This window comes from Natator depressus, chromosome 4 (assembly GCF_965152275.1).
Source record: "Natator depressus isolate rNatDep1 chromosome 4, rNatDep2.hap1, whole genome shotgun sequence".
Lineage (NCBI taxonomy): Eukaryota > Metazoa > Chordata > Testudines > Cheloniidae > Natator > Natator depressus.
This window is the reverse complement of record NC_134237.1, coordinates 71,749,707-71,772,351: the sequence shown is the minus strand read 5'-3', so window position 1 is coordinate 71,772,351 and position 22,645 is coordinate 71,749,707. Positions and strand designations below refer to the sequence as shown.

Sequence of the window (22,645 nt, the reverse complement as noted above, 5' to 3'; positions counted from 1 at the left end):
TTGTGACATTAACTTTCCATGTTTGGCTGCACTTTGGGTATAATAAGCTCACTGTTTTTTCTGTATAGTCAGTCAGTCTTTGCTTAAGATACACAAAATTAGTGAATACTTCTGAAAATCTGGCTGTAAATGTTCCTCTTTCCTCTGCGGAGAGTCTCTCACACAATAGATGAAAAGTGACTGCTAAGGCCTTGATTATAAAACAAGCTCCATGCAGGCCAAACCCTGCACCTTACAGCCCCACTGACATCAATAAATCTGAATGCCTGCATGGAGCTCATTGTCCATTCAGGTTCCAAGGATCTGACCTACTTGCCCCCTTACTAACATTCAGTAGGGGTGTTTTGGTTGGCTAGCTCCCAGTACTAAAAAGGCGGAAGGGTCGATGGGGAATCAGGACCCTGAGACTGACAGCCCCCAGGAACAATGGGGAGAGGCCAATGCTTCAGGTCAGCCTGAATGACAGGGCGGGCAGGCTAATCAGGGAGTCAGGAGGCCAGGGAGGTCCCATCCTCCGTGTGAGCTGGATTTGCCTGGGTCAGACAGAGTGGGGCCGAGCTAAGGAGAAAGCAGAGACCCAACCTAAGTTGGGGAGCAGAGCTGTGCCAGATCCATAGGGAACAGAAAAGCAGCCTGGAGAGAGAGAGCAGACCCTGTCCTGGGAGCAGAGCTCCAGCCCCAAAGCTAGAGGCACAGCCCAGAGAGAGCAGACTTACCCTGGGAGGAGAGCTGCAGCAACCAGAGCCAGAGGGGCCAGAAAAGCAGCCCACGAAGCAGGTCAGTGCTGGGAGCAGAGTCATAGAAGCAGCCTGCAGAGCAGACCTGTCCTGGGAGCAGAACTGTAGCAACCAGAGCCAGAGGGGCCAAAGAAGCAGCCCAGGGAGCCGGAGGCAGAGCAGCAGAGACAGAGTGGTGGAGCTGGAGCAGTCCAGAGCTGGGTGCGGTGAGGGGGACCCTGGGCAGCAGGCCCAGCACAGGGAGATGCCACAGCCAAGAGGCTCTGCAGGCCAGGCTTGGATCGTAACCCCGAAAGGGCAGGGGCGACACTGGGACGGAGCGTCCTACCACTTAGAGCCTGAGAGCGTGTGGCCACCACCAGAGCAAGTGTCCAACCCACAGCATCCCTACAGCACAGCCAGGGCCTGAGAAGAAGGCCTGGGACTTACAAGGAACAGACTGTGAACTGCCCTGACATTCCAGAGACACTGTTTGTGATGTTCCCTGCCACAGAGCGGGTTGATGTGTTTCCTTTAACCTTTCCCATTTTTCCTTATTCTTTTTTAAATTAATTGTAGATTAAATAACTTGCATTTGCTTTAAATTGTATGTAATGGTCAGTGGGTCAGAGAAGTGCCCAGTGCAGAGAGAGTACCCTGGAGTGGGGACACCCTAGCCCCTGTCCTAGGTGACCACAGCAGGGTTGGGGGTCGAGCCCCCCAGGAATCCTGGGCCAAGCCTTGTTGGCGTTACGAGGACTCTGCCAGACAGGAGAGTGGAAGGGAAGTCCTCAAGGGCAGGGAGGCCACTGGGTAAAGGAAGTGGGAGTGAGGCCTCGGATCCTTTCGCTAGCCTACTTCACCGGGGTAGTGCAGAAGCCAGGAAAGTTCCCCACAAGAGCAGGACTATTCCCCCGCTTACATACTACCCATCCCATTCAATGGGCAGTGGATCAGGCTCCATGTGAGTACACGGAAACAGTGAAAATGACCGTAAACAAAACACTTTCAACTGTACAAAATAAGTGAACACAGATTTTGTTCTTTAATCCCTCACTGGGAATGGTAGGCCCTCAATGCCTCTGAAAAATCAGGCACAAGGTGTCTATGGTTGGACACCCAAAGACTGGGACACAAAATCTGTGAGAAGGTTGGCCTTACATAGAAAAATGGAATTGTAAAACCACAGACTGGCAGATGGACTCATGGCAGGTACACCATTACAAACTATTTTTAAATTGTTTTTAAACTGATTCAGTTTCAAGTTCACAGTGTTACTTTAACATTTTCTATAACAAGCAATAAATGTTTATTACAAAATAATCAACAGAAACAGTTTGCCTTTATCCAAAAAGAGTACTGTAATAGTAACTCATAATTTTCCCAAAGAGATGCACAAAAACAGTGTTGCGATTTTCCCTAATATCCCCCCAAACCCAAACCTCCATCCCAGTGAAAAACCAAAGGCATAAGCATATATATTCTTCCCACATAAAAAGGCACATATTTTCAGAATTGGAACCTTTTCATTTTGGATAACAACAGAAGCTCATTACAACTGAGCTCCTCCCCCGGTCTACTACTATATGTTAAGCTTGCCACTTTTCTTCCTTTTAAAATTTCCCCTTCGACGCAGATACCTTACTGAATAAACTAGCTTTTTCACAACTAGACAGTTACACGGTTTTGGCCAGACCCCTGAAGAGAAAAAAGAAAAATCCTGCTCTGATTTATACTGCAAGAAGAGGGCCCAAAAAATCTCAACTAAGGCACCCCCCTCCCAACAGAGCCCAGCTGCAGGGCACCCCCCAGCCCAGACACCAACACCCCCTTCCCCACAGAGCCCAGCCACATGGCACCCCCTAAACACCAGCAGTCCCATCTCCACAGACCCGAGTCCAGCCGTGGGGCATCCCCCTCTCCACAGAGCCCAACTACGGAGCAGACACCAGAACCCCCCTCTCCACAGAGCCCAGCAACAGGCCAGAGCCCAGACACCAGCACCCCCTACCCCACAGATCCCAGCTGCAGGGCAGCTCCCAGCCCAGACACCAGCACCCCCAGAGCCTTTACTCCTCACAATTTCTTACTGTCCCACCTGGGGACATGGTGTGGTGTGGCCCTGCCCTGAGCTGGGTTTCCCAGGCCCTCTCTGTCCTTGTGAGAATGAGGATCAAAGAACATGCAGCCTCCAGCCCTGCCAGGCTGAGCATTCCGTTCACTGTGAGCTGGGCTCTGCTGAGTCCAGCAGCCCGTAAAGGCAGCCCGAAATTCTGTGGGGGAAACAGGGAATTCTGCAATGGTGCAGAATTCCCCCAGGAGTTAATTACTATGTCTAGCAAGTAGGCGTCTAGTAAACACAGAACTTCCTCCCCTTTCCAAACATACACATTGCTATACTGACTCAAACCGGTGGCCCATCTAGCCCAGGATCCTGTCTCCAACAGTAGCCAGTACCAGCTGCTTCAGAAAAAAAGTGCAAAAATGCCACCACAGTAGAGCCTTGCAACCCAACGGGACCTGACAACAACATGACCCTCACAAGCTCAAGCTGAGCCATCTCTAATCACCTCCTCCTGCCCGTGGGGTCAGCACAGCACCACCTGTGTGCCTCCCTTCTGCTAGCTGCTGCCACCTCACTGCGCTCATGTGTGGTGCAGAGTGAGCGTGATGACAAGTTGCAGTGTCTCTAACTCCACAGCACACGCAATGCGGTGAGATAGCAGTGGCTGGCAGAAGTGGGGCACGGAGCCCCTGTTGTGAGGACCCCACAGGCAGGAGATGGCTAGAGATGGATTGGGGGCACAGGGAAACCCCAACCAAGCCCATGCCCCAAAGACAAGGCAGCGGTACCGGCACAGATTTGACGGGTGGGGAAGTGTCAGGGTCAGTTCTGAAAATGACAACATACTTGGGCCACAGGCCAGCTGTGCTTGGCTTGGGTACAGGTCCAGCTTGGACTTCCCCATAGGGAAAGTTTTTTTCTAACCCCTCATTAGTGTAAGGGTGGGTTATGCCTGGAGAATGAGTGCTTGCATCCTTACCCAAACTTTTCGCTTTTTAATTCTGATCTCATGGTACTGGATATTCTTCTTATCCATACAAAGGGAAGCTTTTTGTTTTTTTAAAAAAAAACATATGCCCTGTGAATTGAGAGAATATATTTTGTTTGGCTAGTCATTTATGATTACGTTTGTTTTAGACTGTAAGCTTGTAAACTTTTGAGAACAAAGACTGTCTCTGTCCAGCACTTAGCACAACAAGGCCTTGATCCTGAATGAGGCCTCTTGGTGCGACCATAATACAAATGTTAATAGATGTCCATCTTCTTCTTTAATTCTGCTAAACTCTTTGCCTCAATTATATCTTTTGGAAGTGAATTTCATGGGCAAATTATGTGAAAATTTGTTTCCTTTTTTCAGTTCTGAATTTGCTCCCTTTCATTCTCACTGAATGTCCCCTTCGTCTTCCACTACGGGAAGGAACCAGAAACGCCTGATCTCTATCTTTTTTATACTGTTATTTTGTATACTTTTTTATGTCCCCTCTAATTCGCCTCGTCTCTAAAGTAAACAGTCCCAATTTTTCCTCCCACCCTCTCTTCATATAGAAGCTTTCCATGTCTCTAATCATTCTCATCTGTCTTTGAAACCTTTCTATTCCACTAATAATTTTTTAAAGAGAGCAAGAAATGAACACAGTATTCCAGGTAAGAGAGTACCATTGATTTATATAATGGCATTATAACATTTTCACTATTATTCACCATTCCACTCCTGGCTGCTGGTGCAGGGAGTGAAGGGTGCAAGACTTACAAAGCAGAAGGGTTTGATGATGGAATTCAACCCTGTATTCACACCGTACACACTACTGTAATACTCTTTGTACAAAATATGCCTTGTGAGGTAGTATTTGAAAACTAAGAACTCACTGATCAAAAATATCACGATCAAATGTATGTAGTAATATTATATGTAGAGTTATAAATATAAGCTGAAATCATGACTGAAGTGTGTTTACCAGACATATCTGGGGAGTAGGCAAACCACATTTCTCAAAGACAAAGGACAAGCTGACACGCACTTCTACTGGTATCAAAGTTTATGGGCAACCACCTATCAAGTGGCCATTCTTTGGCAAGGGGGACAGCGGGGGGAGGGAGGAGAGGAGGGCAGGAACAAACTGATCTGCATCTTAGCAAACAACAGCATGGAACCTCTTTCCTCACAAGACTCCATGATCCAACCTCACAGTGGGAACAAACTTTATCTAGGGGTAACCCTCAGGAAAATGCATTTCAAAAGAAGTACGGGACTATAAAGTGAGGGGCAAAAACATTCCACATTCTCTCTCCCTATTCATATCTTTCATTTTCACCTAAAAAGACAAAAGAAAAAATGTTTGGACTTTGGGAGAAATCCTGACCTGAAAGAGGGTCAGCCCTATTGCATGGAGCATGAGGTAAGAATTTTACTTTCAATCAAGTTTTAGCACTAGAAAGTGTTATCTTTATTTCTCTTGTAACCATTTTTGACTTTAATGCCTTGTACTTGTACTCACTTAAAATCTCTCTTTGTAGTTAAATAAACTCGTTTTATTCTTTAATTAAAACCAATCTAGTATTGTCTTTAAACTGAATGGTGTGGGTAACTTCATTTATGGTAACAAATTGTTGTATACAGATCTCCTTTGAGGAGCAATGGACCTAATATATCTGGCCTGTCCAGGACAGGGCTGGACAGTGCAGAACATATATTTTGGGGGGAAATCTGAGATGGAGTGTGTTAGTGTCACCCTGCAAGTGACAACCCAGGCTGGTGGAAGCCAGAGTGTGACTGACATGTGGCTGACAAGCTACAGTTTCCACAAACACTCAGGGTATTACCTGCATGCTGCATGGCTGTTTATGAGCGGCCCAGATTGGAGCTACCACAGCAAAGCAATGTGAGGCTCCTGAGGTTGCAGGGAAGTGGTAACACAGCCCCTCGCTGGTCTGGATTGTACCTCAGAATGTCATACAATTCTAAACACTTGTTTCTTGAAAGCTTATGTGGTTTATTAGAATTTTACTCTCTGCTGTGTCTACGTGTTTATAATGCTTAGTGGACAAGTGCATTATTTAGCCTTAGCAGTAAAAAATTAAATTCTAGCCTATTTTTAGATTGTATGGCTTGAAAAAGACTTTCAGCAATCTGGTCTCTGATTTTTTCTTTTGTTCAAACAATAATGTAGTTTCTATATAAGAAGCAGAATTTGTAGCGTAATACCTAGCGACAGAAACAATTATCTTATCAGTATAATTGGACATAATGCAGACAAAGCCACTTCAGAAAAGTAGTAACAATTATAAAATTCCTTGCTACACTATTTAGAAACAGAATTTAGATAAGACTAGTGTATTAATACCCACCAACAGCAATCATTAGAAATAGAATGTGTGAAATACACTTGTTAGATATGTGCTTTGCACGACATGAATACATGAGGTGTTTTTCTATTGGATAAAGCTGCCTCATAGTAGACAAAATATGTTGCTGCAACAAACATTCTAACAGAAGCCTGTGTTTAATCTGGAAACAACTCTGCCGAAGTGCAATTTGAGAACCGCTAGTCAAAAGCATACTAGCTTCTGAACTGGTTAGACTGCTGCTTGACTTATGTTTATTAAAACAGAGAGGATGTAGAAGAGTTAATTATTGTTAATTAATTGTAAAATAGTGTTTTGGTAGGTATCACCACCCTCTTCATCCAAACAAATGATCCTTGATGCGTGCTCCAAACCCAAATACCAGTAGCCACAGAAAAATTAGACTCAGAGACCTATAGAGTAGGTTTTTCTAGTCAACTATACTACCTGTACAAGATTGTTCAGCACAACACATTTTCTAGTACTTTACCAAGACTGGTTTTTAAAAGGCGTTTAGAAATAAAGGTATCCACCACTTTCCTTGGGAGATTATGACACTGGAATAATCTCCCCTTCCTGATATTTAACCTAAAATTTTATTTTTTAATTACATTCCATCGCTTCTCACATTACTACACTCTAATTCCTAATGATTCCTCCCGTCTTTGAGGTGTACACCATTCAATCACTTGTGGACTTTTTTCCTCCTTCCTCTCCCCCACCCCAAACTGTTCATTTGCTGGATTTTGTATAGTTAGCTTTTACTTTTACTTTGTAAATCCATCTCTGCTGATATACCCTAGGAGAAAGTCTTACCTCCCCCCTCAAACAGTTAGTCATGTTTCAATACATATGCTATTCTATAGATATACCCCAGAGGCTTGTGTGTTGGGTACACATTTGTAAATTCCAGTATAAATAATATAAGAACAAGAAATTTGCCATAGTTAAGATCTGAATTACATTTATACCCCAAATACCACTGGTGAGACAAGCAATTACTTCTTCTCCTAGAATCTTTGTAATGTAAATTCCTCCATCATTTCTAGAAGAAAATTTCAAATGTTTTTACAATGATGACAGCCCTTTTTACAATGATGACAGCCCTCCGTATACTTAGCCGAAGTTTTTCTCCCTGCCCCTCCATTTTAGTGTCCATGTGTTTCTGTTGTTGCTCAGTTCATATAATTCCCTTAAAAGGTCACTGTGATATCTTCTTAGGTACATATAATGCACAAATCAGAATTATTTACTAACTTCCAACCAGTTAAACTTGAACAGCCTGACTGAAGGATGTGGAGTTGCACAGCTTCAATTAAGGACATAATCTGGCCAACAGAACCTCTACTGCAGGAACCAAAAAAGATAATGACACACAAGGAAAAGAACCCAACACTGAGATCTCAGACTTCTTGCAGGCTGGTAGTTTTGAGAAAAATACATACAAGAATTCTTTCTACTTCTAATATTAGCTTATTTCATATGGGATCACTGCCAAGCAGAGAAGAATTCATTTTTTCACCTTGTCACTGTTAGATTAGAATTCCTCTGCAAACTGCTCAGGTTATAATGAAGAAACTATATACCGTACCTTGATTTATCTGAACCTTCTCCAAAATTTGTACATCCCTTCAGAGATAAGATTCCCAAAACTGGACACAGTACTCCTAGCCGCAGTGGAGTCTCAACCATGGTTTTATACAATGGCATATTTTCTTCCCAGCCCCCCCAATTCCTTTGGATTCACCCTATGATTATCTTGACCTTTTTCACTACTGCTAAACAACGAGACATTTATACCTTCATGTTCCTTCCAACCTGAATGCAATAACTTTGATTGTTAAACAACTGAAAGTTATAGGCAATCAATGCAAAAGTTACCTCCTAATTTTTAGATACACAATATATGACTTAACATTTCTCATGTTAAAAATCTATCAGCTGTTCCACAGACCACTGACAATGTATTTATGATAAACTGCATTCTGAAAGATTTGTAACGTTACCAGTGTTTCTAACATTTGTTGTTGTTTGAAAATGCTAAAGTACATCCCCAGAGGTACAAATCTCTTGTGTAAATACAGGATAGTGTCATGGAGTGTTATCATGTCCAACATAGCAGTTATCACCATATTTTCAAATGTAGTTTCAAATGTAGTAACGTTCCTAGTCTTATGCATGCTTTTTGTCTTATGCATGCTTTTTTATCTGCTTTAAAAAAAGAAAAGAAAACAGAAAAGACTGGTCAGTGGGCACTATACAATTGCTCCATTGGTCTCCTTCACCAACTCAAAATTCAATGCTTTATTCTATGTCACCCACTGAGTCACCATTTGCTAACCATCCTCTTTATCCTCCTCCAAATCATTCTTAACTCACTGCACCATGGGCATACATACACTAACACTTGTGTTGGCTATATTTTAGCTTCAGGGCCTGGACCTTGTTTTTATAGATAAAGCATCAAGCACACAAACTACAAGATACATAAAGTAAGTGATTGTAAACAAAATAACCAATTCACCTGACTAATAAATTAAGACCTAGTCACTTGGATTAGATTTTTCTCTTGGATAGTGTATTTAACACAGAGAAAAAAAATCTAACTCTTCATTAGAAATAAAGTGCAGTTTTCCTAAATGTATGATTAAATGCTTATCACTGAAATTAAAAGTCTGAGTAGTTCAACCTGCATATATCATCTATAGGTAACCATGGATAGAATACCTTTTCCCCAGATTCACACATTTCAGACCTGCTCTTTCTAGTTTAAAAAAAATGCCTCAGCTGGAAGTGGTTTCCAAATCAGTCTTTTTATATGTGACCTGAGATCTCTAACCACTTGAGCCAAGCAGCAATTGTGCATGCACCCAGGGATACAAGGAAGGAGCATGCACAGTTAAGAGCTAGCAGAAAGCTGCTTGTTAAGTTAAGGGTCTGTCAGCATTTCCAAGTTTATAAACTCTTGTTTTCAGAGCTTTATAATTGGCAGTAATCATTCATTTATGGCTTATTACAACAATCTATAACCCACGAACCAACTCCCGTCTCCCTCACGACTGTAAAGGTGTTAACAGGCCACTTCACTTTGAATGGTCCCTTGAAATATGGGTTAACTAGTTATGCTAAACAATCTGTTACTCCTTGTATTTAACTGTGACACTCTGAGTACATTTCCTAGACCAGAAGAGTGAGTAGTGTTCTAGCTCAAAAGCTTGTCTCTCTCAGGCCTTGTCTACACTATGAAATTAGGTCGAATTTATAGAAATCGGTTTTGTAGAAAGCGTTTTTATAGAGTCGATTGTGTGTGTCCCCACACAAATGCACTAAGTGCATGTAGTCGGCAGAGTGTGTCTACAGTACCGAGCCAACCGTCAACTTCTGGAGCGTTGCACTGTGGGTAGCTATCCCACAGTTCCCACAGTCTCTGCCGCCCATTTGAATTCTGGGTAGAAATCCCAATCCCCGATGGGGCTAAAACATTGTCGCGGGTGGTTCTGGGTACATATCATCAGGCCCCCTTTCCCTCACTTCCTCCCTCCCTCCCTCCCTCCGTGAAAGCAACAGCAGACAATCGTTTCGCGCCTTTTTTCCGGGGTTACCCGTGCAGACGCCATACCACGGCAAGCATGGAGCCTGCTCAGCTCACCTGGATGCTGGCAGATGCACTACCGCATTGCTACACAGTAGCAGCTTATTGCCTTTTGGCAGCAGACAGCGCAGTATGACTGGTAGCCGTCATCGACGTAGTCCAGGGTGCTCTTTTAACCGACCTCGATGAGGTCGGGGTGCCTGGGCAAACATGGGAGTGACTCAGCCAGGTCGTTTCCCTTTTAAGTTTCGTCTCATGGCGATTGAGTCCTACCGGCAGTGCACTGGTCTTTTAATCAGCAGCCAGGAGAAGACGATGGCCAGCAGTCATACTGCACCGTTTTCTGCCGAGGACCCAGGAGATGACAATGGCTGGCGGTCGTACTGCACAGTCTGCTGCCAGCAAGATGTATAAAGATAGATGAAGTGGATCAAAACAAGAAATAGACCAGATTTGTTTTGTATTCATTTTCTCCTCCCTCCCTCCCTCTATGAAATCAGCTGCCTGCTAAACCCAGTTTTGAGTTCTGTCCTTAAGGGGGGCATTCTGTTTCTCGCAAAGCCACCCCTTTGTTGATTTTAATTCCCTGTAAGCCATGTTGTCAGTCACCCCCTCCCTCCATCAGAGCAATGGCAAACAATCATTTTGCGCCCTTTTCCCTGGATTGCCCAAGCAGGAGCAGACGCCATTGCACAGCAAGCATGGAGCCCATTCAGCTCACCGCAGCAGTTATGACCATTGTAAATACCTCATGCATTATCGTGCAGTGTATGCAGAACCAGCACCTGAAAAACCAGGCGAGGAGGCGACGAACATGAACACACTTTTCTCTAAAACCGCGTTCCCCCACAATTTGGAGATCATGGTGTTAATGGGGCAGGCTTATGCCGTGGAACGCCGATTCTGGGCCCGGGAAACAAGCATAGAGTGGTGGGACCGCACAGTGTTGCGGGTCTGGGATGATTCCCAGTGGCTGCGAAACGTTCGCATGCGTAAGGGCACTTCATGGAACTTTGTGACTTGCTTTCCCCTGCCATGAAGCACAAGAATACCAAGATGAGAGCAGCCCTCACAGTTCACAAGTGAGTGGCAACAGACCTGTGGAAGCTTGCAACACCAGACAGCTACCGGTCAGTCGGGAATCAATTTGGAGTGTGCAAATCTACTGTGGGGGTTGCTGAGATGCAAGTAGCCAACACAATCATGGAGCTGCCGCTATCAAAGGTAGTGACTCTGGGAAATGTGCAGGTCATACTAGATGGCTTTGCTGCAATGGGATTCCCTAACTGTGGTGGGGCCATAGATGGAACCCATATCCTTATCTTGGGACCGGACCACCAGTGCAGCCAGTACATAAACCACAAGGGGTACTTTTCAATGGTGCTGCAAGCACTGGTGGATCACAAGGGACGTTTCACTATCAACGTGGGATGGCCGGGAAAGGTTCATGACACTCGCGTCTTCAGGAACTCTGGTCTGTTTGAACAGCTGCAGGAAGGGATTTACTTCCCAGACCAGAAAATAACTGTTGGGGATGTTGAAATGCCTATAGTTATCCTTGGGGACCCAGCCTACCCCTTAATGCCATGGCTCATGAAGCCGTACCCAGGCACCCTGGACAGTAGTAAGGAGCTGTTCAACTATAAGCTGAGCAAGTGCAGAATGGTGGTAGAGTGTGCATCTGGATGTTTAAAGGGTCGCTGGCGTAGTTTACTGACTCGCTCAGACCTCAGCAAAACCAATATTCCCACTGTTATTGCTGCTTGCTGTGTGCTCCACAATCTCTCTGAGAGTAAGGGGGAGATGTTTATGGCGGGGTGGGAGGTTGATGCAAATCGCCTGGCCACTGAATACGCGCAGCCAGACACCAGGGCGGTTAGAAGAGCACAGCAGGAAGGGCTGCGCATCAGAGAAGCTTTGAAAACCAGTTTCATGACTGGCCAGAGTACTGTGTGACACTTCTGTTTGTTTCTCCTTGATGAAAACCCACCCCCTTGGTTGCCTCTAAATTCCTGTAAGCCACCCTCCCTCTCCCCTTCAATCACAGCTTGCTTGCAAAGGAAATAAAGTCACTATCATTTAAAAAAACATGTATTCTTTATTAATTGATTATAAAAATAGGGAGATAACTGACAAGGTAGCAGGGTGGGGTGGTGGGAGGAGGGTAGGAGGGAAGGAAAAGGCCACTTCAAAACTTGTTGAATGCTAGCCTTCTGTTGCTTGGGCTGTCCACTGGTGTGGAGTGGTTGGGTGCCTGGAGCCTCCCGCCCCGCGTTCTTGGGCGTCTGGGTGAGGAGGCTATGGAACTTGGGGAGGACGGAGGGCGGTTAAGCAGGGGCTGCAGCGGCAGTCTGTGATCCTGCTGCCATTCATGAACCTCCACCAGAAGCTGGAGCATGTCTGTTTGATCCCACAGTAGCCCCAGCGTTGCCTCATGCCTCCTCTGATCTTCCTGCCACCACCTCTCCTCACGTTCATCAGCCACTGTCCTGTACTCTGCTATTGTGTCCCTCCACACAGCTCTGTCAGTGCCGGAGGACTGCCTGAGCTCAGAGAACATGTCATCGTGTGTGTGTTTTTTTCGCCACCTTATCTGAGATAGCCTTTGGGATGGAGGAGGGAGGCTTGAAACATTTGCAGCTGCTGGAGGAAAAAAAGGGAGTGAAGTATTTTAAAAGATACATTTTACAGAACAATGGCTATACTCTTTCATGGTGAACAACACTATTCACATTACATAGCACATGTGATTTTGGCACAAGGTCGCATTTTGCATCTTATATTGAGTGCCTGCGGCTTTGGTGTTAGAGATCACACATGCAGGGCCGGGCAACAGAATTTGGCTTGCAGGCGGCCATGGTAAGCCATAGTCTTTCGGCTTCTGCAACCTTCATAACAGCAGCCCCCTCTTTTCCCATACCAAGCAAAGCCCGTTGAGTTGGCCATTTAGTGCTGCAGTTTTCCTGTTAACGTGCAGCAGCAGAAACCAAACTAACCCCTTTCCCCCATCCAATTGTCTGGGATGATCGCTTTTCCCCTCCCCCCCACCGCCTGGCTGGTATCAGAGAAGATACCTGCTAGCCAAACGCGAACCCCTCAGCACCAATGCTGCCCCCCCGTCTCCCCACGTGGCTAACTGCGTGGAGGATTTCTTTTCAGCCACAGGCAAACAGCCCAGTAGGAACGGCCACCTCTGAATGTCCCCTTAACTAAATTCCCCTATTTCAACCAGGTTACCATGAACGATATCACTCTCCTGAGGATAACACAGAGAGATAAAGAACGGATGTTGCTTGAATGCCAGCAAACACCGGGACCATATGCTGCCAGGCTTTGTCATGCAATGATATCAGATTACTTGCTACTAGCATGGCGTGGTAAAGTATCCTACCATGGAGGACGGAATAAGGCTGCTCTTCCCAGAAACCTTCTGTAAAGGCTTTTAGAGTACCTCCAGGAGAGCTTCATGGATATGTCCCTGGAGGATTTCCACTCCATCCCCAGATACGTAAACAGACTTTTCCAGTAGCAGTACTGGCCACGAATGCATCCCAAGTCCTCAAGGCTACTTAATCATATAAAAACAAGCGTTTTTTAAACATGTATTATATTTTAAAAGGTACACTCACCAGAGGTACTCTCTCCGGCTTCGTTGGGTTGGGAGGGTATTTCAGTCAGGGTGATAAAAAGATCTTGGCTGTTGGGGAGAACGGTGTACTGTGTGCTCTCCCCAAGCTCGTTCTCCTCCTCCTCATCTTCCCCGTCCGCAAAATCCTCAGCCATGGCAGAGAGTACCCCATCATTGGAGACTATGGACAGGGGTGGAGTCGTGGTTGCGGCCCCCCCTAGAATTGCATGCAACTCAGCATAGAAGCGGCATGCCTGGGTCTCTGTCCCAGAGCGTCTGTTTGATTCTTTGGTTTTCTGGTACGCTTGTCTGAGCTCCTTAAGTTTCATGTGGCACTGTGTTGCGTCCCTGATGTAGCCTCTGTCCCTCATGGCCTCTGAGATTTTTTGAAATGTTTTGGCATTTCATCTTTTGGAATGTAGTTCTGATAGCACAGATTCCTCTCCCCATACAGCGGTCAGATCCAGTACCTCTCGTTCGGACCATGCTGGAGCTCTTTTTCGATTCTGGGACTGCATGGTCACCTGTGCTGATTAGCTCGCCTGGCCAAACAGGAAATGAGATTCAAAAGCTCCCAGGGCTTTTCCTGTACACCTGGCCAGTGCATCCGAGTTGAGAGTGCTGTCCAGAGAGGTCACAATGGTGCACTGTGGGATAACTCCCGGAGGCCAATACCTTTGAATTGTGTCCACACCAACCCTAATTCGAAACAGCGATGTCGATTTCAGCGCTAATCCCCTCGTTGGGGAGGAGTACAGAAATTGGTTTTAAGAGCCCTTTATGTCGAAAAAATGGCTTCGTTGTGTGGACGGGTGCAGGGTTAATTCGGATTTAACGCTGCTAAATCCAACATAAACTCATAGTGTAGACCAGGCCTCACCAACAAAAGTTGGTCCAATAAAAATATTACCTCATCCACCTTGTCTGTAATCATTCAACTTGGCCACAAGGTTTCAGCTCAGAAGCAATTTTTATCTGAGTGAATTCAGTGTTTGTGAAAGGTGGAAGTTTCATTGCACTACAGTCCTCGTTTTAATCAATACACACACACAGAAGCGGGGAAAGATTCTTCACGTCAGGAAGTGCACCTCAATAGTGACCAGTAGGAGCCACCTGAAGCTGCAACGATACCTGCAGCTGGCCTGCAGCAGCCGACTCACACTCACAGAGCTCAGCCAGTGCGGCCGTTTCATTGCTGTGTAGACTTCTGGGCTCAGGCTGCACCCAGGCTCTAGGAACCTCTGAGGCAGGAGGGTCCCAGAGCTCAGGTGTCAATGAAACAGTTCTGCAGCCCAAGGCACGCAAGCCCACATCAGTGGGCACAGCCCAGCCATGGGTTTTTCTTTGCTGTGAGCATAGACCCTGAATTACCTCTCAATAACTACTACCCATGATTTGCCTATTCTTTTAGGAGACTTTAGTTTCCACAGCTGTCAAGACTAACACCCTTCATAAGCACTAAAAATAAAAATAAATGATTTTAGTGAATTTAAACTGAAATGTCACAGACAAGAAAATTCATATGCAACTAAAAATTCTAAAGATTTTAAACATGGGTTTATTGTAAGGGCACAAAACATGTTTTTAGAAGGACAGATCAGAAATTAGAAAACTCATTTTCTAATCAACCATGAGAACTCCAAAGGAGCCATTATAATCCATCATCTCAACTATATCTGACACGATCCAACAAACTGTACGGGTTTCAAACGATAGCAACATCTCTTGAAAGAGCCTACTAATTTTCACAAGTTAAGAATTATACAAACTAACTTTCTCTTGGTTATTATGCAAAGTGTTCAGCTATAAAAGCCAAACAGACAATGAGTGAAAGCCAGAATGTCATCTCAGATTTTTAGTTTTAACTATGAAATTTCCTTGCTTGCTTTTGTGGGTTAAAGTAAGATCTCCGAGATTACTTTAAACGTAGCTTTTGAACCTCAGCATGATGAGCAGCACTTACAAGATATGATCTAAACAGAAATACCTACTGCAAATCCAGTCAAAGGAGGGCCGGTTTATTCTCAACTGCAATAATTCTATAGTAACCCATGCAGTTGGGGAGCATGCACATTTGTTTCTCAGACCTCTTGAAGTATAGCATTTTTACAAGCTACTGGTAAAAATATTTTAAGAACAAAATTCTATTACAACAGCAGTCAGTTGTTCTAGATATCAAAGACCATGCTACTGTTTCACTGTGGGGACTTGTAGCCCTGAATAAGGTCTGTTCTGCCACCCCCACACCAACTACTACTATCATGCCAGCAGCAAGAGCTTTTCATGTTACTCTTTCTGCTGGATCTGCTTCTCTCGTCTCTACCACAAATGCTCCTCTGTCTGTAGTAGGTGGATCACAGTGGGGGCCCCTTGAGATGAGAACTACCACATCACAGGAGAATGAAGAAAGTTTGTGAAAGGGGGAAGAGAAGAAAACGTGTACTGTTTTTTAATACATGGTAAAAAGTAAGCATTATGGGGTATCTGGACACCTTACAAAGTTTACATTGAGACATTAATTATCTTAATGTGATAAAACGTGCCTTTCATCCAACCAGTCAGCTAGGAATTAGATCAACTGGGAAGGCGGAGGCAAAAATGGTGCAATTTGTAGCTTTTACTAAAAGTGCCAGGATTAATGTTCTGTGCATTTTCCCAGGGAGTGAATACAGAGGTGCAAGGCCTCTGCCAGAATTACCCTGAGGCTGAGATGTATATCAAGTGTTTCACAATTAGGAAATCACTGTTCAAGCTATTGTTTACTGCAATAAAAGCATATGCCTGAGCCAGTGCTCTTATCCAAAACGAACAAGGTAAGGGCATTGTTTTTGTATATAAAAGACTGCCTCTGACTGAAACTGATTAACTACAGCTAGCCCTGTACACCTGTGCAGCTCTTGCTCCTGCCATTTAGTTCGCAGAAGAAGGCAGGGTATTTCCTGCCACCTGCGGGCGCGGGATAACATAGCCCTTCCAGCGTCGCTCTAATGAACTCGGTGAGTGCCGGATACACCCCCAGAGCCTCAGCTCCGGTCTGTCTCCCTTCTCAATTGAATGTCCCTGATCATCCCTAGGTCTGCTCAGACATTTCAGTGGGCGCTGCATGCCGCCGCCACCACCCCGAGTAACGGGGGGTTGGGGGAGAAAAGAGCGCTGCACCCACCAAAGCCAGCCCTTCTTGGAGCTAGGCTGCCGCTGCACCGGGGGACTGCACGGGCCGCAGCCTGGTCCCCTCACGGGTATCGACCGCCTCGGGGGTGGGCGGGACTCCCCCTGCCCAGAGCCACAGGGTCAGGGCAGGCCCGAGGGCGGCGGTCGCCCAGCGGGGCTCGATCCCCGGGTGCCCGCCACAGCGAAGCCCGCCCCACCCGTGCTCGGCAGCGGGGACGGCTGGGCATGGTGCCCGGGCGTAGGGGCGCTGTGAGGAGCCCGGCTGGCCAGGCCAGCCGCAGCTCCCCGGTCGGGCCTTCAAACGCCACAGGCCGCAGCCTGGGCGCCAGCCGCCGCCCAGCGAAGGAGGGAGGCCCTGCCGGGAGCAGCCGCCTCTCCTGGAGGGGACTGGGCGGGCCGGGAGACACCCCTTCCCCATCCCCCCGCACTGGGGGGAGACATCGCCCCGCCCGAGCGCTCGCTCACTCACCCGCATCCTGCCCTGCGGGCTCGGCTCCTCGGCGCGGGGGGACAGCGAGGACCAGAGCAGCAGCAGCCCCAGGAAGCTGCCCGCCAGCAGCACGGCGCGCAGCAGAAAGCCCAGCTTCAGCCGCATCGTCCCGCGCCGGCCCGACGCCCTGCTACAGCTTACCGCTCCCGCCGCCTGCCTCGGCCCCCTCCTGAGCTACCCCGTCCCCAGCCCGGAGCCGGCCTCGGCTCCCTGCCCGCGCCTGGCGTTGCGCCCCCCGCTCCTGCTCGCTCTAGCCGCCTGCTCTCAGCTGCTGCTCCTCTCTTTAGCTCTACCCCGATCCCTGCCTGCTGATCTGCTGCCTTCCCGCCGCCGCCGGCTGCTGCTGCCGCCGCCGCCCCCTGCTCAGTCCGTCACTGTGCTGCAAGCACAAACTTTTTCTCCCCCTCCTTAAAACTGCCCCGATTCCTCTGCTGCTTGTCTCGTCTTTTCCCTGCTGAGCTGCGCCCAACAGCTCAAATGATCTGAAGCAGGAAGTCACCGCAGCAGCGACAGCTCCACGTGGCTGATTTATAGCCCGGAGAGTTTTCCATATTGATTGTAGGTTGCCTTTTCACACGTCTCCCTAAGGAGGTGGATTTGTACGAGTAAAGCTGGGATGAGGTGTGCAAACACCAAGCTGCTGCTCTTAGCTTGGTGAGGTGGAAGAAGGGATCATTTCCGGGTTTATGCCTTTACCTTGGCTTGGAAAGAGAGACCGAGTCCACGGGGATTTATAACTGCCTTTTTTAAAACTACCATCATACCAGATTCGGACCCAGATTGCACCAGACCTCTGTCATACAATACTACTTTTACTTTATTTCCCCCTGCATGTTTGTAATTTGATGTATGGGAACTCTGATATGTGCACCGGCCTCATCACTGGTGAAAACTTTCAAAGAACCGAGCCCAGGTTGTCACACCTTAAAAATGATTTAGTATGTGTGTAGCCCTGTCTGGTAAATCTTATGCCTTAAGTATTGAAAAGAATGAAAACCTTGTAGATATTTTTACTTTAGAAAATAAACTATATTCCCCTACCCAGTGCTAGCCTTGCAGCAAAAATAACTTCCCAACTTTCTGTATAACTAATTTCAGGCCAATTCCATGCAAAGTACATGCTTAACTTTATTCATGTTGAGTAGACCTATTGAAATCAAGTATTGTTTTTGTCCATAGTATTAAACTGGTGTACCAGAAACAAATTGTACACAGTCTGAGCAAATAACAAGGATCTAAATTCAGTATAATTCCTGAAATCATTGACTTTTCTCAAATTTTGGCTTGTATTCCTGATAGCAATCTTAAGCCAACCTGTCTTTCATTCCACACTTGCACTCTTCTGAGAAAAATGAACTGCATTGAAAGTTATGTTTTTATCTTGTGCAACAGTTGTGAAAAATTAGCGTAGTCCAAGTGCAGTTATCAGGAAAGCAGCCATGTAAAAACAATTTTATTTATTTAACAGTTCTGCTTTTGTATAGTCTGTCAGAGTCACTAAGGTTTACTAAGGTTTTTTTCAAATTCCTGTTCACACTGCAGGAATCGTCTAGATCCAACAATCCTGAACATTGACTTTTCAGTGATAAGTTACTTTAGAACAAGATATTGCATATCAATAGGATTCCCCGTGGACGATTTTTTTAATAGGAAATGTAGTGCTTTACACACTTGGAAACTGAAGTGTCTGTTCGTCCATAAAACTACTACAGCACTGTTAGTGGCATTAACATTTTCCCCATTCTAATAGCTTGATGCAAAGAACTAAATAGGTTAATGCTGAGTTAAAGGTACAGTAAAAGACTCCAAACCTGCAATCACTTGCACAAGTGCTTAACTTTGTGTGTGTTTTCCAGTGAGAGTTATATCTAGAATTTGAAAAGTTTACTGGATACCTGCTAGGTAGAGATAAATATAAAAGACAAGTGGAGACCCCCCCTGAGGCGCTCATTCTAAATTTGAAGTTCCAGCTCTTGGAAGGGTGAAAGAGGGGGGATATCTTTCTTTGCCTTTCTGAGCCCCATGGCGTCTACTGCAAAAAAAGTAGGTCTCCCCAACTGTCTCTTTTTGCCAATGGCCATTTTTTGGGACTTCCTCTCCAATGACCAACTCTAGTTCCTCCTCTGTTGTAACTCATAGCTTTCTCAAGGAGCAGCAGAAGAAAGAAATAATTATTTACAGTCTTAATGCTGCCCACAATTGTAATTGACTGTAAAACTGACTAGAGTCTTGTAATTTCACTCTGCTGTTGCTTGCTCTATAACTGAATCATTGAAGCGTTCTGTCAGCAGACTGAGGAAGACACTACTGTGTCAGCTCCAGGCCCGCTCACAGCAATTGCAGGGCAGAATAGTCAATGGGCCCCCACACACACACAAGCCGTGCCCGCACGGACACGGTCCACCTGACATTTGAGCAGTGCTGCACCTGCGCTGGCAGGTGCCCAGCGAGCTGCCTGCTGCATGCGCTCTTCCAGTACATCCAGGACTTCCACATGCCCGCCTGGCAGGGTTGCCAACTGTCTAATCGCACAAACCCAAAGACCCTTGCCCCGCCCCTACCCTGCCCCTTCCCTGAGACCATGCCCCTGTCCAGCCCCCTGCTCACTCCATTCCCCCTCCCTCCATTGCTTGCTCTCCCCCACCCTCACTCACTTTCACCAGGCTGTGGCAATGGGTTGGAGTGCAGGGTGCAAGCTCTGGGAGGGAGTTTGGGTGCAGGAAGGGGTGTGGGGTGCGGGCTCTGGGAGGGAGTTTGGTGCAGAAGGGACTGTGGGCTCTGGGAGGGGATTTGGGTGTGGGAGGGGTGATGGGTACAGGTTCTGGGAGGGAGTTGGGGTGCAGGAAGAGGTGCCGGGTGCAGGCTTTGGGGGGGGGTGCAGGAAGAGGTGCCGGGTGCAGGCTTTGGGGGGGGGGTGCAGGTTCTAGGCTAGGGCAGGGGGTTGGGGTGCAGAAGAGGGTCAGGGTGTCAGTGCTTACCTCAGGCGGCTCCTGAAAGTGACCGGCACACCCCTCTGGCAGCAGCTTGTAGGCGGGGGGGTGGGGCAGGGGTTCTTCACGCGCCGCTGCCCGCAGGCACCAGCCCCACAGCTCCCATTGACCACAGTCCCAGCCAATGGGAGCTGTGGAGTCAGCACTCAGGGTGGGGGCAGCATGCGGAAACACCCCCCTCTGGGGCCGCAGAGTCATGCTGGCCGCTTCCGGGAGTGGTGCAGAGCAAGGATGGGCAGGAAGCCTGTCTTAGCTCTGCTGCACTGTTGGCGGTGGCCAGGGGCCTCTGGGCCCTTTTAAATCGCCCAGGCACTTGGGCAATTCCCCCTTCGCCCCACTTCAGCAGGCCTGTTCAGTTCACATTTGTATGGTCATTGTAACAAGCATTGTTTTTAAATGAAAGTTTAAATTCTGCAAAAACTGATGAATAAGGCCTCCACAGCTATAAGGGAAAGCTTCACGCTCACCCCAGGCAAATTTGCCTGAGGACAGCAGTCCCTATGTCAGCCAACTTGACAGATAAAATGCTTTTTTCCTCCCAAAGGAATCACGGCTTCATTAGACTGCTACAATGCAGCTGTCCACTAGGAAGCAGTGTGGCCTTGTGGACTAGGCACTGGAGTAGGAGTCAGGAGACCCGAGTTCTATGTCTGGCATTGTCACTGACCTAGTGTATTACCTTAAGCAAGTCACATCAATTCTCTGTGCTTCTGTTTTTCCTCCTACCTTTGTCTGTTTTCTTTGTTTGGATTGTAAGGTCTTCAGGGAAGGAAATGTTACCGACTATTTATTTGTACAGTGCCCGATAGAATGGGATCTCTATCTTGATTGGATCTCCTAGGATTCTAAATAATAATGAGCTTAGAAGTGACTTCAGATATTTATAATTTTAATTGTATTTTTTCCATGATACCAAAGGCATTACTAACTATAGCTTTTTTTCTACCAGTGAAGCTATGACAATACTAAGGCTATGTCTACACTACACAGTTTTTAATGACACGGCTGTGTCACCACAGCTGTGCCGCTAAAAGTCGTGCAGCGTAGCCACTGTTTGTTGACTCTCCTGCTGACAAAAAACTTCTACCCCCAAAGAACAGCGTTTGCGTTGTCGGCAGGAGCACTGTTCACACTGTCACTTGTTGCAGCAAAACTTTTGCCTTTCGGGGGGAGGGAGGGTTTAACACCTCTGAAAGACAAAAGTTTTGTTGTTCAATTGCCAGTGTAGAAATAGCCTAAGAAGTTACAGATAGCGACTTACCCCTCTTCACATATTGCATAAACCTCAAGGGCTCGGTCCCGTTGTCCTTATTCAGAGAAGAGTCCTAGTGAATTTAGTTAGGAAACTAACTTCCATGTCAACATACCTCAGCCTAGATAACCCACATCCAGTATTTCTATGCAAACATTTCTAAGAAAGCTGCCAAACATCTTCTTTTTCTTTTTTGAGCATTGATACATGTCTACTAAGCATTGTATTAAGATCACCAATGCATTTCACATAGGCCTCCAAATAGCTGTCAGATAGTATTATTTTTAGTCATTACTAGCCTATGCTGTACTTGAACCAATGACCTACTGTGACCTAAAGGTGAAGTATCCAATTACCAATCCTTTAAGCCACTCTATCACCTTCTTTCTAAGCACTTGAGGGTATGGTATCTGCCTCCAGGGCTGCTAGAAAATGTCAGTCTCATGCATTTTGCTAGCATCTGACAAACCGATATTTGGATACACTTGTTAACTGTTGTCCTGAATAAATATTTTCCCCACAGTAAAGCACTTTAGATTTACATGACCAGAATTATTGAAAGAAGATTTTAATGAAGTTTAATGACCATAAAAACAAAACCCCTAGTCTACTAATAAGAGGTAAACATAAGATGCTATAAAAGCTTCCTTGTACGTAAAATTGCAAAGGTGCCTAACTGTGATCCTCTTCAGAGGGACTGATGGGTTTTTTTGTTTACAGCCTTTCATGCCTGACCAGAGCTTATGGGTGTACCAGGACTTGTTTAAGCTTGTGTTTTTATTTATTTAATATATATTAAATATACCATTTTAATTCAGCACAGGTCAAAACCAAGTTTTTCCCCCCAATCAACTGCCAACACCCACCTTCCCAAGCACTTCAAAACAGCAATGAATTGTAGGAATTCATCAGAATAATTTTATCTTAAGCACAGCATTATACCTAGGAATTTTTGAAGTTCAGCTGCCAGAATTTTCATTTACTCTGATATTTCACTATGTGAGATACTGGGGCTTTAGTATATGTGCAACCTTGGAGTTGATGTCTTTTTAAAAAGAAAAGTTGATAAGTGTCAACTAGTAGACACTGACTTATTTAAATATCCTGTATACCGATTAATGTTTTTCATTATTTTATTATTTCCTGAAATAAGATTTATAAACATTTTAGCCTTTAGTAAGTGAACTGCACGTTTATCTAGCTTCATTTTAACGCTGATCGATATCAATACTGCTATCTTTTGTTGAGATATTATAATTTACACTTCAATAGCACCTTCTACCTGAGGAGTTCAAAGTACTTTTAAAAGTACGAATTAAATCTCACACGTAGAAGGATAACATGGTTATCCGCATTTTACAAATGGGGAAGGGGGGAAAAGGTTGTGTCATACAAGGAG

General features: G+C 46.0%; 1 protein-coding gene, 1 long non-coding RNA gene and 1 pseudogene across 4 annotated transcripts in view; 1 reads left to right on the top strand and 2 right to left on the bottom strand.

The window, feature by feature from the left end:
* GALNT7 (polypeptide N-acetylgalactosaminyltransferase 7) overlaps positions 1-17,647 on the bottom strand; it is a 113,071-nt gene extending 95,424 nt beyond the window's left edge. For 2 of the 3 annotated variants that reach the window (XM_074951165.1, XM_074951164.1), the window contains exon 1: positions 16,984-17,647. In XM_074951165.1, coding sequence (XP_074807266.1) covers positions 16,984-17,109 — 126 coding nt within the window. In that variant the 5' untranslated portion in view covers positions 17,110-17,647. The remainder of the gene's footprint in view (positions 1-16,983) is intronic. The other variant, XM_074951166.1, reaches the window with a different exon arrangement.
* LOC141986562 (uncharacterized) lies at positions 11,873-13,861 on the bottom strand (annotated as a pseudogene).
* Positions 16,267-22,645, top strand: part of LOC141986563 (uncharacterized) — a 79,861-nt gene continuing 73,482 nt past the window's right edge. The window contains exon 1 of the long non-coding RNA XR_012639316.1: positions 16,267-16,339. This is a non-coding gene — a long non-coding RNA (uncharacterized LOC141986563). The remainder of the gene's footprint in view (positions 16,340-22,645) is intronic.